At 42.0% G+C, this 18,114-nt stretch overlaps 1 protein-coding gene across 7 annotated transcripts in view; it reads right to left on the reverse strand.

Moving 5' to 3' along the window:
* Positions 1–18,114, reverse strand: part of LOC115138689 (E3 ubiquitin-protein ligase HECTD1-like) — a 42,685-nt gene that overhangs the window by 10,446 nt on the left and 14,125 nt on the right. For 6 of the 7 annotated variants that reach the window (XM_029675809.2, XM_029675813.2, XM_065025782.1 and 3 more), the window contains exons 15-25: positions 14,811–14,887; positions 13,537–13,671; positions 13,063–13,209; positions 12,783–12,877; positions 12,577–12,682; positions 7,316–7,450; positions 7,063–7,202; positions 6,646–6,969; positions 6,357–6,523; positions 5,933–6,109; positions 1,903–2,727 (exon numbers count right to left, since the gene is read on the reverse strand). In XM_029675809.2, coding sequence (XP_029531669.2) covers positions 1,903–2,727; positions 5,933–6,109; positions 6,357–6,523; positions 6,646–6,969; positions 7,063–7,202; positions 7,316–7,450; positions 12,577–12,682; positions 12,783–12,877; positions 13,063–13,209; positions 13,537–13,671; positions 14,811–14,887 — 2,328 coding nt within the window. The remainder of the gene's footprint in view (positions 1–1,902; positions 2,728–5,932; positions 6,110–6,356; positions 6,524–6,645; positions 6,970–7,062; positions 7,203–7,315; positions 7,451–12,576; positions 12,683–12,782; positions 12,878–13,062; positions 13,210–13,536; positions 13,672–14,810; positions 14,888–18,114) is intronic. The other variant, XM_029675811.2, reaches the window with a different exon arrangement.

Consider the following 18,114-nt stretch of genomic DNA (forward strand, 5'->3'; position numbering starts at 1 on the left):
TACCACTACACAGGCTGGTTGCTCTTCTACCACTACACAGGCTGGTTGATCTTCTACCACTACACAGGCTGGTTGCTCTTCTACCACTACACATGCTGGTTGATCTTCTACCACTACACATGCTGGTTGATCTTCTACCACTACACATGCTGGCTGCTCTTCTACCACTACACAGGCTGGTTGCTCTTCTACCACTACACAGGCTGGTTGCTCTTCTCCCCTACACATGCTGGTTTCTCTTCTACCACTACACAGGCTGGTTGCTCTTCTACCACTACACATGCTGGTTGATCTTCTACCACTACACAGGCTGGTTGATCTTCTACCACTACACAGGCTGGTTGCTCTTCTACCACTACACATGCTGGTTGATCTTCTACCACTACACAGGCTGGTTGCTCTTCTACCACTACACAGGCTGGTTGCTCTTCTACCACTACACAGGCTGGTTGCTCTTCTACCACTACACCACTACACAGGCTGGTTGCTCTTCTACCACTACACATGCTGGTTGATCTTCTACACAGGCCACTACACAGGCTGGTTGCTCTTCTACCACTACACATGCTGGTTGCTCTTCTACCACTACACAGGCTGGTTGCTCTTCTACCACTACACATGCTGGTTGATCTTCTACCACTACACATGCTGGTTGATCTTCTACCACTACACAGGCTGGTTGATCTTCTACCACTACACATGCTGTTGTTGATCTGGTTTCTACCACTACACAGGCTGGTTGCTCTTCTACCACTACACATGCTGGTTGATCTTCTACCACTACACAGGCTGGTTGCTCTTCTACCACTACACATGCTGGTTGATCTTCTACCACTACACAGGCTGGTTGCTCTTCTACCACTACACAGGCTGGTTGCTCTTCTACCACTACACATGCTGGTTGATCTTCTACCACTACACATGCTGGCTGCTCTTCTACCACTACACATGCTGGCTGCTCTTCTACCACTACACAGGCTGGTTGCTCTTCTACCACTACACAGGCTGGTTGCTCTTCTACCACTACACAGGCTGGTTGATCTTCTACCACTACACAGGCTGGTTGATCTTCTACCACTACACAGGCTGGTTGATCTTCTACCACTACACATGCTGGTTGATCTTCTACCACTACACATGCTGGTTGATCTTCTACCACTACACATGCTGGTTGATCTTCTACCACTACACATGCTGGTTGATCTTCTACCACTACACATGCTGGTTGATCTTCTACCACTACACAGGCTGGTTGCTCTTCTCCCCTACACATGCTGGTTGATCTTCTACCACTACACAGGCTTGTCACATTCAAGCCTCAGTCAGCACCTTCTGACCACTGGAAGTCATGTGTTCAGTTATAAAAAAAACTGTGCATCTTACTTTTAAAGGTTAACATTAGAAAATAATGCACTGATCACCGCTCGCTTTACACAAGGATGACCAAAAATGTAATTAGAAAATGTCAGTAATAGTCTGTCAGCAATGCAATAATATGATTTATTGGTGAGGCATTTGATTCTCCTTGGTTTAATGAAATAGCCTAATATTAGGGCAAAGAAAACCAGAAAAAAACTGCAGCACAAAAGCAAGAACACCATTCAGATATGTGTAGTCAGTATTTCTTCTTCTTGGCTAGATGAATGTCTGTCTGTCCTGTTTCTTCCCTTTGTGTGGTGATCAAGAGTCGGATTAGCAATCATATCAACATTGAACACAATCTACAATTTTACATTGCCAGGACAAATTTAGTTGACTACTACTCCAGGTTAATGTAACAATTTGATAACTTATTACTGTACAAGCTGAATCTAAACTCTAAACCAAAGCTACAAGACTCCTTCTACAAGTCATGCCAATAATGTATCCCTGGCCTGCAGACAGTAGAGGCTGAATACTCACTGGCAGCGCTCATGACGTTTCGTCCCAGTGTGTTGGTGTTGTTGTCGCTGCTGCTGCGGCTCAGATTCATGTTGTTGGTGGCATTGGTGCGGGACATGTTAGGAGCTCGCCGCACAAATGACTCCATGAGGCTGGCCTCTCGTGATGACAGGTTAGGCACGCTGGCGCTGGAGCTCATGGGAGCGCCGGCCGCCAGCAGAGAGCTGACGGACAGACGGGCGCTGGCCACGGAACATAGAGGCCTCTGGGAAGCAGCCTCCTTACTGGAGGACTCAGACACGGAGCTGACGTCAGGCGAGCTGACGCTGACTAGTCCCATGGAGATGGCCGTGGCATCTGCCGCCGCTTGCCTGTCCGCGCCCGCTTTCCGCTCGCCACCCTCCTCTGCGGTTATCGTGCTGGTGCTGGAGGCGGATCCGGCCTCGGACAGCACCACAATGGGTTCTTGGCCCTCTGCCCCAGGGATGCCACCACCAGCCCCTAGTAACCCCCCCTGCTCCAGCAGGCTATCGGCCCGACGCTCTACCTTGGTGGAGCTGAGACTGATATCACTGCTGCTGGCCACGCTACACACCGAGCTGCTACTGCCCTTCCGGCTGGAGGAGCTGGCCCCTGCAGCAGAGGAGGAGCCACCCTTGTCCGGACAGTTATTTTTCACCAGGCTGCTCCAGGACTGCGCTGTGCCTGAAACAGTGGATGAGACAGGTTTGGGTGACGGCGCAGACTCAGGGTCGTACCCTGGCGCAAGCTTGAGGTCAAATTTTCCTTCAGCACCCATACGATAAGAGTTTGAGCCACCAGCATCCCAGGTGACATCAATCCAGCCTGGAAAAGGATATGAATGTAGTGAGACCCAGCAGAGAGCAAGTCAAGACAGCAGTTCTGCTCAACACTGGACCAGATAACCATGTTTGTGACGTTGTCTACAGGTGGGCTGAATACAGATTCAGACTAGATCCATTAATCACTATCAGTATACCATTCTATGCAGCTATACTGAAGTTGATAGCATTGTGCTGAATAGTAAAACCAATTGTAAGTCAAATTGAGATACTGGATGTCCTGATGAAACTGTATGGTCTAGTACTCTGGTCCAGGTGAAGCAGTCAGATAGAAATCATGAGTTACAGAAAATGACAAAGCAAAGTAGAATTTAGCAAATGCAAAGCTGAAAGCCACTTGAGAAAAAGGAACTGAATAATATCGTTGTCAATGTAAATATAAAAAAATTGCAATGGAGCCCATTCAGAGCTTGCAAATTGTAACATCAACATGCACTCAGCTGACTGATGGAGACAATTAGTCAAAAAGTATTTAAAAACACACTGGAAACATGGCTGCCCAGAGATTTAACAGATAGCGACGGAGGAAATGATTGTACAAGTATGAAAAGGTTACCTGATAAGTTGGGGGAGAGGGGAGAGGGTTGCACTTCAAAATATCAAACTAATAACAAAAAGGGTATAATGGTAGTGACAGTTTGCAAGTTTAGTCAAATACGTAAATGATAATGGGAGCGGTTTTAAGACGTTTGGCATACAGAGATAGACATGTAAATCCTTTACACGCCCCTTGTATTTAATAATAATAAAAAATAAAATGTTAAAAATAACTAAAATAATGCGGTAGGAGAGCAATAGGAGGATGAGCATCACGTAAAGCAGTCTAGTCACACAGCAGTAGCACTGACAACAACTACGCTGCTCTGTAGTCAGCCTCTACAGTTAGTGCATTTAAAGGTAATTATTTATCCTTCATTAACAAAGCATAGCCTTATTTGCCAATGGGGACAAAGAAGAAGTAGGCCTATAGTGCGAGGTCAGAAGCAGTAGGTTAACTAATAGGCCTATAGTGTGAGGTCTAGAGGTTGACCGATTAAATCGGCATGGCCGATTAATTAGGGCCGATTTGAAGTTCTCATAACAATCGGTAACCAGCATTTGACGCCGATTATGGCCGATTACATTGCACTCCACGAGGAGACTGTGTGGCAGGCTGACCACCTGTTACGCGAGTGCAGCAAGGTGCCAAGGTAAGTTGCTAGCTAGCATTAAACTTGTCTTATAAAAAACAATCGATCTTAACATAATCACTAGTTAACTACACATGGTTGATGATATTACTAGTGTATCTAGCTTGTCCTGCATTGCATATAATCAATGCGGTGCCTGTTAATTTATCATTGAATCACAGCCTACTTCGCCAAAAGGGTGATGATTTAACAAGCGCATTCACGAAAAATCACTGTCGTTGCACCAATGTGTACCTAACCATAAACATCAATGCCTTTCTTTAAAATCAATACACAAGTATATATTTTTAAACCTGCATATTTAGTTAAATATTGCCTGCTAACATGCATTTATTTTAAACTAGGGAAATTGTGTCACTTCTCTTGCGTTCTGTACAAGCAGAGTCAGGCTATATGCAGCAGTTTGGGCCACCTGGCTCGTTGTGAACTGTGTGAAGACCATTTCTTCCTAACAAACACCGTAATTCACTTGCCAGAATTTTACATGATTATGGCGTAACAGCAATATTTAGACTTAGGGTTGCCGCCGTTCGATAAAATACGGAACAGTTCCGTATTTCACTGAAAGAATAAACGTTTTGTTTTCGAAATGATAGTTTCCGGATTTGACCATATTAATGACCTAAGGCTCGTATTTCTGTGTGTTTATTATATTATAATTAAGTCTATGATTTGATAGAGCAGTCTGACTGAGCGGTGGTAGGCAGCAGCAGGCTCGTAAGCATTCATTCAAACAGCACTTTCCTGCGTTTGCCAGCAGTTCTTCTCTGTGCTTCAAGCATTGCGCTGTTTATGCCTATCAACTCCCAGGATTACGCTGGCAATACTAGTGCCTATAAGAACATCCAACAGTCAAAGGTATATGAAATACAAATGGTATAGAGAGAAATAGTCCTATAATTCCTATAATAACTACAAACTAAAAAAAACTTCTTACCTGGGAATATTGAAGACTTATGTTAAAAGGAACCACCAGCGTTCATATGTTCTCATGTTCTGAGCAAGGAACTTAAACATTAGCTTTTTTACATGGCACATATTGCACTTCTGTTGCATTATTTATTTGAGACTAAATTGATTTCATTTATTATATTAAGTTAAAATAAAAAAGTGCTTTCAGTATTGTTGTAATTGTCATCATTTATAAAAAATAAAAAGTTAAAATAATAATTAACATTTAAAATGTAAACATTTTTTTTATTTTTTTTTTTAAACATTGGCTGATTAAATCGGTATCGGCTTTTTTTGGGTCTTCCAATCGGTATCAGTGTTGGAAAATCAGAATATGTCGACCTAGGGCGGTCAGAAGCATTAGGTTAAGTAATAGGCCTATGGTGTGAGGTCAGAAGCAGAGGAGAAAGCCTTCAGTTGGAAAACCAGGAACAAAGTCTGGACCGTTTAGAAATGTTGAGTAGCGTCACCCACAAACCACCTGTACAATGTCTGATACAGACATTGTTTTTCAAGTTACTAATAATGTTATGAAAGGACAATGAACAACTGCTGGTTGATATTTTCTGGCGGACCCCCCCCACAGTATTTAACATACAAAAGTGAGACTTTTCTACGAGTGTTAGTTATAGGTGCTTTGGGTTAAGATGCACTGAAGGCTCCTCAAATTATATAAATGCACTTGATGTTCACAATTTGTTTTGTGGTTGGTCTACCATATTTATCAATGACTCCCTTGTCACTAGTTTTTGCACATCTTATGTTCAATCGTCATAGTTACGTAGCCCAATGTCTCTGAACTACTATTATAACACTGCCCCAGTGATGATGATGATGGGGTGACGTATGGGATTATTCTGGGATAAAGCTAGGCATTATGTCCTGCTTTAGCAGTTTAAACATGCATCGTCATGTCAGCCGAAGTCCCGCAGAACATTTAACAAACACTTTTTTCATATAAAACAAAAGCTTTGTGTGTGTGTGTTCAGTTCCACACAGAGGGATGTTTTATTAGATGGTGGGGCTCAGGATGTACTAGTGTCTTACCGTTATGGGCCTCCCCCGTCACCGTACCCTCTCCTGCTGGGTTGCCATCCTGGTCTCTCCACTTCCAGTCGATGCCCCGCACCACGCGCGCACCGGGCACTATGTACTTCATCACCTGGGAGCGGAACAGACGCCTCTGCCTGCGCAGGTTGGCCTCCGCTTCCTTCACTGCTTTACCTGTAGAAGGGAGAAGGAGGTTGGTCAGATTGCTCTGCATCATTCAAATCTAATGAATAATGATTCATAAACATAGTGTCTCAGTAAAATGAGTGCTCCTCGCACATACCTTACTAAAATACTTGTGTTTTGACTGTTTCTTGACAGCAGTGGCGAGAGCTTAGACCCCCAAAGAGCAAGCAGAAGTGGCACGGACAAACCTCCCATAGAGAAGAAACCTCAAGAGAACCCAGGAGCAGACTCTTACCCAGCTGGTCCTCACACACACCACTGACGGTGCCGTAGATCTCCAGGCCTGACAGAGACAGGTAGTGGGTCTGCCCGCTGGCATTCTTCCCCATCTGCTTGATGCGGATATGTCTCCAGCCCTGTTTCTCCTCTTTGGACGGGTCCAGAGGCCAAGTGGCTGTGGACCTTCACAACAGGACAGGACACAAACTCACTGTCAGAATCAGATATAGGTTTTGGATCCTGAGTTCTTCCTGACCATAGGCTCCTGGATATGGGCCCTTCTGACTGGGACAAGGCTGACTTACCCCGGCTCGTTGAGGCTGCAGTCCTCCACATGGTTGTAGAGACTCATCCAGGTTTGGCCGTCTTTGGACACCTGGAACACCCAGTTCCTGAGGGCGGAGCGGCCGTAGCCACGTGCGTGGCGCAGGGTGTAGGCAGAGGGGATGACCCACAGGCCTAGGTCGATGGCGAACCAGGCGTTCTTATCATCGTTGGTGTGGCAGTTGAGGGCAGAGCTGTCTCGACTCAGGATGTCCTCCAGTCGTCCATATGGGAGGTTACGACCCTCAGAGGAGGTCACTACCACCAGGCCGTAGGCTGCTGGGTTCACCCACTCATAGGCAGTCCTGGAGACAGAGGAAACACACAAGATTAATACAAGGTTATTTTTAAATACTTTCTTGTATTGTATAATAAGATGACGATGGGAGGAGACGTACTTTGCATTGGTACCAATCCAGTAGACTATTCCGTTCTCGTCAAAGTCATGCTGGTGTCTGAATGTGAAGGTCTGTCCCTCTCTTAGCTTCTTGACGAAGATGAAGGAGGATCTATCAAAGTCATACCACTGCTTGGCCACCTGGGGAGAGAAAGAGACCGCGTGAGTGTTCGCTCAAACTGATCGCCTCAAATATGCTGAATGGACAGATAGTGAGAGAATATGAAACATGGTTAAGGAAGAGGGGGTGGTACCATCTTGAGGAGGTACTGCTCCAGAGACTCCACGGTGGCCAGGGGCTCCATCTTCAGCATACGTCCGGTACGGTCGATCAGCGCCGTCTCCCCAGGCGCGCGCTCCAGACGGAAACGCAACCTCCTCGTCAGGATCTAACACACACACAGGAAGGACGAATAATGGGCATTTGACCTTTGACTGTTTGACGAGTACTTTCAGGAGTACTTGCATTCCTCATGAAGTTGATTGAGAGAATGCCAAGAGTGTGCCAAGCTGTCAGCGAAGCAAAGGGTGGCTACTTTGAAGAATCCATAGTATAAAATACATTTTGATTTGTTTAACCCTTTTTTGGTTACTATATTATTCCATGTGTGTTATTTCATAGTTTTGATGTCTTCACTATTATTCTACAATGTAGAAAATAGTAAAAATAAAAGGAAAAACCGTTGAATGAGGTGTGTCCAAACTCGACTAGTACGGAGATATTTATATATATAATAAATAAAGGGCCATTTAAGATTCATTTATTGAAACTATAATATCAACTGGTTATATTACATTGTGGAACACAAACTTTAAAAAAAAAGGCAGTAACCACAGCAGTGGTGCTTGCTTGTAGAATAGCTCTGCTATGGCATAGCATTGTTCTGTTCATTTAGCAGACAAAACACTTATTTCCCGAGCCCTTATCACTGTCAAAACACCCATTTTATAGTAAAAATAACCATGATGTAATAAAACAGAATAAAATAGAGCAGAATGTTAAACGCATCTCGTGTCTAAAACAGCTATTCTCAAAGAGATAATTTGAAACAGTGCTCAATTTGGCAAGATTAAATACATTTTTCAGAGTTACAAACCAAACTGTCTTCTGTTAGAATTTAGTTTATTATACTTGTTCCTTGTTATTTTCTAAAACGATTAACAATTCCACATTGAACACCGCAAGGATTTGAATTATGGCCAGAACATCTGGTTAGCTTAACGGTCAGCTTAACGATTCTGATGAAAATACACAGTCTTCATCAAACTAATGTTTTTGCAGATTTTCAGTGTAGAACCGGTCTATGTTGGGGGGTTATAGCCTAGGCTAACCAATTCTAAATGCCACTAGCAGTTTACAAAGTAGGGTCATCACTACAGTTAGTTGCCAAAGTGATAGACCCTGCCCGTTTCTACAAAATTGGATTTGAACTGTAACCTTAAATTAAGATCGAAAAGCGTATTTTTGTTTTCAGAATTGTTTTTACATTTTGACTGTGGCACCGAAAAGTATGCATTTATTCCAAAACTGCACGTCATTCCTGGAACACATATTTCCCTACTTCAGTTAACCAGTCCATTTAGAATGTGATAAAACTGTCGTAATTTGGCAAGGAATGTAGCTTGTGTAACCCATCAGTTAGATACAGAAATAAATGCATTTATTTCTGTAAGCACACACACGTGTAGAGGGAGCGATCAGAACTTAATTGAGTGAGAAAAATGGAATTTAAAGAACATAACTGTGTGATGCTTGGCTTGGTTTATTTGTTGTTGTGTCCCGCAAATGCACATGTACAAATGAACACTATAGTCAAAAGCAAATAGTTTCACAGTACAGTGCATTTGGAAAGTATTCAAACTAGAGGTCGGCCGATTATGATTTTTCAACGCCGATACCGATTATTGGAGTACAAAAAAAGCCGATACTGATTCATCGGCTGATTTTTAAAATGTATTTGTAATAATGACAATTACAACAATACCGAATGAACACTTATTTTAACTTAATATAATACATTAATAAAATCAATTTAGCCTCAAATAAATAATGAAACATGTTCAATTTGGTTTAAATAATGCAAAATCAAAGTGTTGGAGAAAGTAAAAGTGCAATATGTGCCATGTAAAAAGCTAATGTTTAAGTTCCTTGCTCAGAACATGAGAACATATGAAAGCTGGTGGTTCCTTTTAACATGAGTCTTCAATATTCCCAGGTAAGAAGTTTTAGGTTGTAGTTATTATAGGAATTATAGGACTATTTCTCTCTATACCATTTGTATTTCATATACCTTTGACTATTGGATGTTCTTATAGGCACTTTAGTATTGCCAGCGTAACAGTATAGCTTCCATCCCTCTCCTCGCTCCAACCTGGGCTCGAACCAGGAACACATCGACAACAGCCACCCTCGAAGCAGCATTACCCATGCAGAGCAAGGGGAACAACTACTCCAAGTTTCAGAGTGAGTGACGTTTGAAACACTATTAGCGCGCACCCCGCTAACTAGCTAGCCATTTCACATCGGTTACACCAGCCTAATCTCGGGAGTTGATAGGCTTGAAGTCATAAACAGCAGAGCTGCTGGTAAAACGCACAAAAGTGCTGTTTGAATGAATGCTTATGAGCCTGCTGGTATCTACCATCGCTCAGTCAGACTGCTCTATCAAATCATAGACTTAATTATAACATAATAACACACAGAAATGCGAGCCGTAGGTCATTAATATGGTCAAATCCAGAAACTATAATCTCGAAAACAAGACGTTTATTAGTAGAAAGAGGAGGAAGGGAAGCGCTACTAAGGTACACAATAGTACATTTTGGTAGATAGAAGGTGCTCTTTGGTAAAAGGGGTAAATTGGTCATCAAAAAGAAAGGAGGACCAAGGCACTCTTCATATAATTGATTAAAATGCCTTTATTAGTATGGCATGTTCAATAGAAAAAGTTTTTTTTAAACCGACGTTTTGGCTGCATAGCCTTCGCCAGGGAGTACAAAAAAAAAAACACCCGAAAAAAGGAATACAAGGTCCTCTTTTAAACAGCTTTTCAATTAGCCCTAATTGGAAGAGGGAGTGGTTACACAATTGATTGGACACAACTAGTAAGCAATACTATACACATTAAACGGTGAAATACTGTAGCTAATACTGTAGCTAAAATACAACTCCAAACTAGAAGTATCAGAACACTAAAAGGTAGTTCTAATTTTAAATATGACTGGGAGAAGTGTCAAGAAAGCTAAATATTCCATAGTACACTAGAACACAGTAAAACATGAACAACAGTCTAACCACAGCTGAGGGCAATTGAGCAAAATGTCCAAGACGTTTATTCTTTCAGTGAAATACGGAACCGTTCCGTATTTTATCTAACGGGTGGCATCAATCAGTCTAAATATTCCTGTTACATTGCACAACATTCAATGTCATAATTACGTAAAATTAGTTGGCAATGAGCCAGGCGGACCAAACTTTTGCATATACCCTGACTCTGTGTGCAATGAACGCAAGAGACGTGACACAATTTCACCTGGTTAATATTGCTTGCTAACCTGGATTTCTTTTAGCTAAATATGCAGGTTTAAAAATATATACTTCTGTGTATTGATTTTAAGAAAGGCATTGGTGTTCATGGTTAGGTACATGTTGGAGCAATGACAGTCCTTTTTCGCGAATGCCCACTGCATCGATTATATGCAAAGCAGGACACGCTAGATAAACTAGTAATATCACCAACCATGTGTAGTTATAACTAGTGATTATGATTGATTAAGTTTAATGCTAACTAGCACCTTACCATGGCTTCTTACTGCATTCGAATAACAGGCGGGCTCCTCGTGAGGCAGGTGGTTAGAGCGTTGGACTAGTTAACCGTAAGGTTGCCAGATTGAATCCCTGAGCTGACAAGGTAAAAATCTGTCATTCTGCCCCTGAACAAGGCAGTTAACCCACCGCTCCTAGGCAGTCATTGAAAATAAGAATGTGTTCTTAACTGACTTGCCTAGTGAAATAAAGATTAAATAAAGGGAGTAAAAAATTGGCGTCCAAAATTACCGATTGTTATGAAAACTTGAAATCGGCCATTCCGATGAATCGGTCGACCTCTAATTCAAACCCCTTCCCCTTTTCCACATTTTGTTACAAAAATATTTTTTGCCTTGTGACAAAAATATTTTCCCTCAAGCTACACATCTACACCCATAATGACAAAACGACCAGTTATATATTTTTTGAAGTACTTTATTTAATGAAGTACCTTATTTACACAAGTATTCAGACCCTTTGCTATGAGACTCGAAATTGAGCTCAGGAGTATACTGTTTCCATTGATCATCCTTGCGATGTTTCGACAACTTCCAGAAGGACAACCATCTCTGCAGAAGTCCACCAATCAAGCCTTTATGGTAGAGTGGCCAGACTGAAGACACTCTTCAGTAAAAAGGCACGCGACAGCCCGCTTGGAGTTTGCCAAAGGGCACCTAAAGAAACAAGATTCTCTGGTCTGATGAAATCAAGATTGAACGCTTTGGCCTGAATGCCAAGCATCATGTCTGGAAGAAACCTGGCACCGTCCCTACGGTGAAGCATGGTGGTGGCAGCATCATGCTGTGGGGATGTTTTTCAGCGGCAGGGACTTGGAGACTAGTCAGGTTCGAGGCAAAGATGAACGGAGCAAAGTACAGAGAGATCCTTGATGAAACCTGCTCCAGAGCGCTGGGGACCTCAGACTGGGGCGAAGGTTCACCTTCCAACAGGACAACGACCCAAAGCACACAGCCAAGACAACACAGAAGTTGTCGCTGCTGTGCAGCGATGCTCCCCATCCAACCTGACAGAGCTTGAGAGGATCCACAGAGAACGGGAGAAACTCTCCAAATACAGGTGAACCAAGCTTGTAGCGTGATACAGCATCGAGTCTTCTTGGGTAATCGCTGCCAAATGTGCGTCAACAATGTACTGAGTCTGAATACTTATGTAAATGACATTTCAAGTTCTAAAAACCTGTTTTTGCTTTGTCATTATGGGGTATTGTGTGTAGATTGAGGCGGAAAAAACTATTTAAGCAATTTTAAAATAAAGCTGTAAGATAACAAAATATGGAAAGGGGGAAGGGGTCTGAATACTTTCTGAATACACTGTATTTGGAAAAAAATGGGATCTCTGGTTAAAGATCAAGTTTTGGGCCTCCCGGGTGGCGCAGTGGTCTAGGGCACTGCATCGCAGTGCTAGCTGTGCCACCAGAGACTCTGGGAGAGACCTTCGTCTCTCCCGAGCCCGTACGGGAGTTGTAGCGATGAGACAAGATAATAACTACTAACAGTAACCACTAACAATTGGATACCACGAAATTGGGGAGAAAAGGGGGTAAAAAAAGTTGACATTAGTTTGAGTACTCATGCTTATCCCTAGAATGAGTTTTACTGAACCTAAGCTTTAAAAACAGGTCGCTGGAACAAACAAAAACTGACCATCACCACTATACTACTGAGAGGTGTGGTGGAGGAGACTCACCTGCAGGTTATAGGTGGAGCCTGGGGTGTCATACAGGTGCAGAGGTAACCTCTCAATGGACTCCAGGACTGCTAGTAGTTTGCGGATTAAGGCAACTGCGGGTCGGCTAAATTAATGGGACAAACCAGGAAGTGAGCCACTGACAGGTTTTTATTATTTAAAAACACATTTATACAAATTAATTATATAAAAGTCTGAATTATTACCTTTCATCATCTTCGTTTTCACTGAATGCGGTTTTAAATACATTTATTCTTTCCATTAATGGTTTACAATCATGTTTCATGTCAAGTTCCACACTCTGAAAAAGAGAAAAACATTATTTGAGCTGAGTTGGACTAACGAGGAAGTTGGTTACCCAGACAGTATTGAGAAAAAGTATGAAAGGAAGAGAAATCTGCAGCCCAGATGGAACCATATTCACTGTATAGAGTACTACTTTGGGCCAAAGGTCCCTGTACACCTCATCCATCCCATCTTACTTACATTATTAAGGACTGTAAAAAGTGCTTGCACTAGGCCACTGCTGCACATTTCATAGGGGGAGATGGTGTTCTCATCCTTGAGAACCACAATCAAGTTTTCCAGAGCTGTTTTCATCAAGTCTCTCCATGTGTTCTCTCCCTCGATACACTGCAACAGAAACAAAACAGCATATTTAACTTTCACCGAGTCATCAAACCTGTACAGCTTCAGACAGAACCAAGAAAACAAAACGACTACATATCACAGAGTGAGTCAATCAAAATATCTACTTCGTTTTTAAAAATTAAAGAACAGATTAACTGTAAATTGCATTAAGGCGCACTTTCCATAAAGTGCAAGTAGACGTGAATTGATGTCAGTGTGTGTTGTGTGAGTGGATCAGGGAGATTCCCCCACCTACCGGTCTGTTGGCAATCATAATGTTATCCGACTAACATAAATTTAGGTTTGAGTTGATGTGCTTTTCCCCCCTACCTGTCTGTTGGTATGCAGCTCCCAAGCAGACTCCAGCTGGGTGGCGATGTTCCTCAGGGTGACCACCACCCCTCTGGGCATGCTCTCTACCGCCTTGAAGTGGTCATCATACAGGTCTCTGGCCATGGTCTTCACCTGCGTTTCACATTTCTAGCCATTTAGCAGACACTCGTATCCAGAGCCACTTACAAATCAGTGCATTCAACTAAGGTAACACAACCACACATCACAGGAACAGACAGAGGGGCTCTAGGCTCGCTGGGTGTTAAGGAAAAAGATAACTAGCATAAAACTGCCGTTAGGCTTGGGCTGTATACCGGGGGTTTTGAAATACACAGGATGGTTTTTCCAATACTGTTGAAACTATTTGAACTTTTTATACATTGGAATATTTGCAGCTACTTTTTAAGTAAAATACATAGTCAACTTGTCAAATATATGTTAGGAGATAAAGAAGATTGTGTTCTTCATTTCACCTGTCAGATTATTTTTCATTATGAAGCTTACAGGTAGTAGTACCCAGTCACGTAGTGTTTGTTTACAAGCACACAATGACGAGACCAGAGCCTTATGAGTCGCTCAATGTTGTGCAGCACCTGCCAGGTGATCTAGTTACGGTATGGAATTCACAACTAAATGTTCGCCAGCTAGATATCTTATAACTATTAAGTTAACTGTCTAAAATGTGCCAAATGCTCTGTAGTTGTACATTTGGTTCGCTAATGTAGTAGCTACTTAGCTATCTAGCAAAGAGGTTAGCTTCTTCCAAAATATGTTGAATATTACTTTTGTGCGTGCAGTAAACTGGGAGTAGCATTTTTTAGTTATTGTAATAACATCATGAGCTGGGATGTCTGTCCTGAAAATAGTTTAGGTCAGAGACTGTATAAAATGTTTGCAATGTGATCGTTAGCATTCTCTATAGGATTTTATATGTACTTGTTAGCATTGCTAATCTTCGTGTTGCAAAGGCTCAATGGAGTTTGAAAACAGCGCCCCCTGTGTTTAGTGCCGGTATTACCTAATATCCCGGTATGGAGCAAGGCTGGTATGAAGGTATGACAATCTGGATACTGCCCAAGCCTACCCGCTGTTATATAAAACAGAAGAATGATATGACGGCTAAACGAGATGGATAATATGTAATGTGCTCTAAAGCAACAAAAAAAGTGTCCCTGTGACAATAGACAAAGTAATCTTCTCAATTCAGGAAGAAGGAAGCTGGCTTTAAACAACAACAAAAATACTGCTGAACAGCAGACGGACTCAACCACCTTTTGTTTTGTTTTCTCCAATTTGGATTTGAGCTTTCTTCCCCTCTTTCCAGTCCAGCCAGTCACAAATTCAGATCCTGTACAACACAGAGAAGGAAAACATTAGTAAGATGCACTTACTGGCTTTCCACTAGCCATCACCACATCATTATAGTAGAGGATAACTTCACATTTTTCTTTATACACACATACACACTACATGACCAAAAGTCTGTGGACACCTGCACGTCGAACATCTCATTCCAACATCATGGGCATTAATATGGAGTTAGTGCCCCCTTTGCTGCTATAACAGCCTCCACTCTTCTGGGAAGGCTTTCCAGATGTTGGAACATTTCTGTGGGGACTTGATTCCATTCAGCCACAAGAGCATTAGTGAGGCAAGGCACTGATGTTGGGCAATTAGGCCTGGCTTGCAGTCAGCCTTCCAATTAATCCCAAAGGCTTTCGATGGGGTTGAGGTCAGGGCACTTTGCAGGCCAGTCAAGTTCTTCCACACAGATCTCAACAAACCATTTCTCTATTCACCTCACACTGTCCACCAGGGCATTGTCATGCTGAAACAGGAAAGGGCCTTGCCCAAACTGGGGAAGCACAGAATCGCCTAGAACGTCATTGTATGCTGTAGGGTTAAGATTACCCTTCACAAGGACTAAGGCGCTTAGCCCCCTTCAAACCATGAAAAACAGCACCAGAGAATATTCATCATCGACCAAACTTTACAGTTGGCATTATGCATTCGGGCAGGGGGAGTGGCCTACCACTTCACAGCTGAGCCATTGTTGCTCCTAGATGTTTCCACTTCACAATAGCAGTACTTACAGTTGAGCAGGGCAGCTCTAGCATGGCAGAAATTTGACAAACTGGAAATGTGCCTATGACAGTGCCACGTTGAAAATCACTGAGCTCTTCGGTAAAGGCCATTTCTTTGTAGATTGCATGGCGGTGTGCTGGATTTTATATACCCGTTAGCAACAGGTGTGGCTGAATAGTCAAATCCACTAATTTGAAGGGGTGTCCACATACTTTTAATATAGTTTCAGGGTTTCCGTTAGCCGGTATTACCCAGCTTTAGGCTGTAATTATTTTAAAAAAGGCCAATTGTCCAGGAATAGAAAACAAATCCTATTGAGATAATGCTTTATAGTCTATTAATTGATGGAAATACATTTGACTGGTCATACTTATTGGGCTATGAGTTAATTTGCATAATTTAGTGGAATTAAATTGGATCTTATTAATTTTTGGGCCATGATTAAAATAAGCGACTCAATTTATCAACTGGCAATTTCAGTGCACTTCTCATTCGCTATTCAAATGCTTAGGCAACAGTAGGGAGGTTTCAGCGTGCCACATAACACTTTGCAATGAGCTGGAGGCAGTATGCATTTAGAAAACATATGGCTACCTTATCGTTGAAACCAGAATGTGGCACTACATGAGACATCATCTTGCTTTAAAGTAGCCTAGGCAAAGCCCAACCATATCTGTAGAGCAGTAGAGGCTCCTCAGAGAAGGGGAGGACAATTCCTCAGTGAATTATTATTTATATATCTTTATAGTGAAACATTGTCATTTTTAGATAAAACTATACTAAACATGTTCACGTCACCAAATAATTTATTAGAACACAGTGTTTTGCAATTAAGGTCTACAGTAGCCTCAACAGCACTCTGTAGGGTAGCACCATGGTGCAGCCGAAGGACAGCTAGCTTCCATCCTCCTCTGGGTACATGGACTTCAATACAAAACCTAGAAGGCTCATGGTTCTCACCCCCTTCCATAGACTTACACAGTAATTATGACAACTTCTGGAGGATGTCCTCCAACCTATCAGAGCTCTTGCAGCATGAACTGACATGTTATCCATCCAATTAATCTAGTAGTGAGAGTATAAACTACAGCTAGCACTGCAGTGCATAACATGGGTTGAGTAGTTGACCCAAAGAGAGAGAAAGACAATAGTTGAACAGTTTGGAAACAAATTAATTTCTCTTCCAAGACATGGTAAGCTTTTGGTTTTACTCATTTATTGCCACTGAGACCCACCGGTGCAACTGCTAAACTGCTTACTGATTGAACACTGTACTGAATGCTTGTAGTCGGTTTACTAATGTGTTCGTTCTATTAGCTATGTTGTCTATCACATTACTTTAGTTAATATGGTGACAACAATGTAGGCTATGTCTAGGTTATAAGGTTTGACGTCCACAAGCGAAGGGAAAAGGTGAGAGGAGAGCGTGTAGAGGTGAGAAGGAATACAACGTGGCTGCTATGAAAGTAAACTGTGTGTGTGTGATCAGGGGTGATTTCATTCCTCCTATTCTGTTGAAAAACATTTCTTAAAAACGGAAGCAAACGGAACGAAACAGTGATAAACATATCTGAATTTGTCCAATAAAAACTCTAATTTGCAACTGTTGGACTAATAATTACACCCTAGATCAGCTAGATGCAGGCAGGAGTGTGAAAGGCGGTATTGAATGTGTCACTGTCTGCCCATGTGTCACGGTCTCACCTAATTTCTCTCTACACCTATGTTGTAAACTTTTCATAGGCTAAGTTGTAGCAACCTCATGATGGGGATAGGAACATTTTGTAGTAGCCTAAACCTATTGAAGTTACATTGAACTGGGTGAATGAAATATGAATGACAGGCCTCCAATATGCTGTAATAGAAATAAAGCCATGCTCATGAAACAAAACATTGACCTATCTTAAAAAGGCAATTATTTTATTTCATTGTCCATATCCTAGTGCCTTTTGTGCATTGCTGCACTAATAATGTTAAGAAATAGTTGATCAACATTTTAAGCGAAACGTTCTGATGTATTGCATCAGATTCATTGCTTAGTAAATGTTGTATGAATTTGGGATCTATAATCCCACAACTGTCCGTTTGGGATATTTCTTTCTTGACAAGCTGACCAATAGCCTAGGTAAACTGTTTTACTATTAAAATAGTAGATTGACATAAGCGGCGTGTCCAAAAGGCTAGGGGAATCTAAGCTTTCCCTAAGTAAATGGAATTCAATTGCCAAAATGATAGCCTAATTAGCATACTCCTGTCTTTACAGAAACAAAGAAAAACAGTTTGGAAAGAGAAGACCATGACAAAAATACTAATGTCTTTTAGTTATGAAAATTATCAACTTAATTGAGTGAACAAGCGTAGGCCTGTAGTCTATCTCATTGGCACCAGCAGAAAACATTGGCCATATCCCCAGTGAGTGTGCAGTGCGCATATTCACTCGATCATTGTTGGGTCAGTGACACATAAGTCTGTTTTAGGACAATAATTTCC

The sequence above is a fragment of the Oncorhynchus nerka genome, linkage group LG12, assembly GCF_034236695.1.
Source record: "Oncorhynchus nerka isolate Pitt River linkage group LG12, Oner_Uvic_2.0, whole genome shotgun sequence".
NCBI lineage: Eukaryota > Metazoa > Chordata > Actinopteri > Salmoniformes > Salmonidae > Oncorhynchus > Oncorhynchus nerka.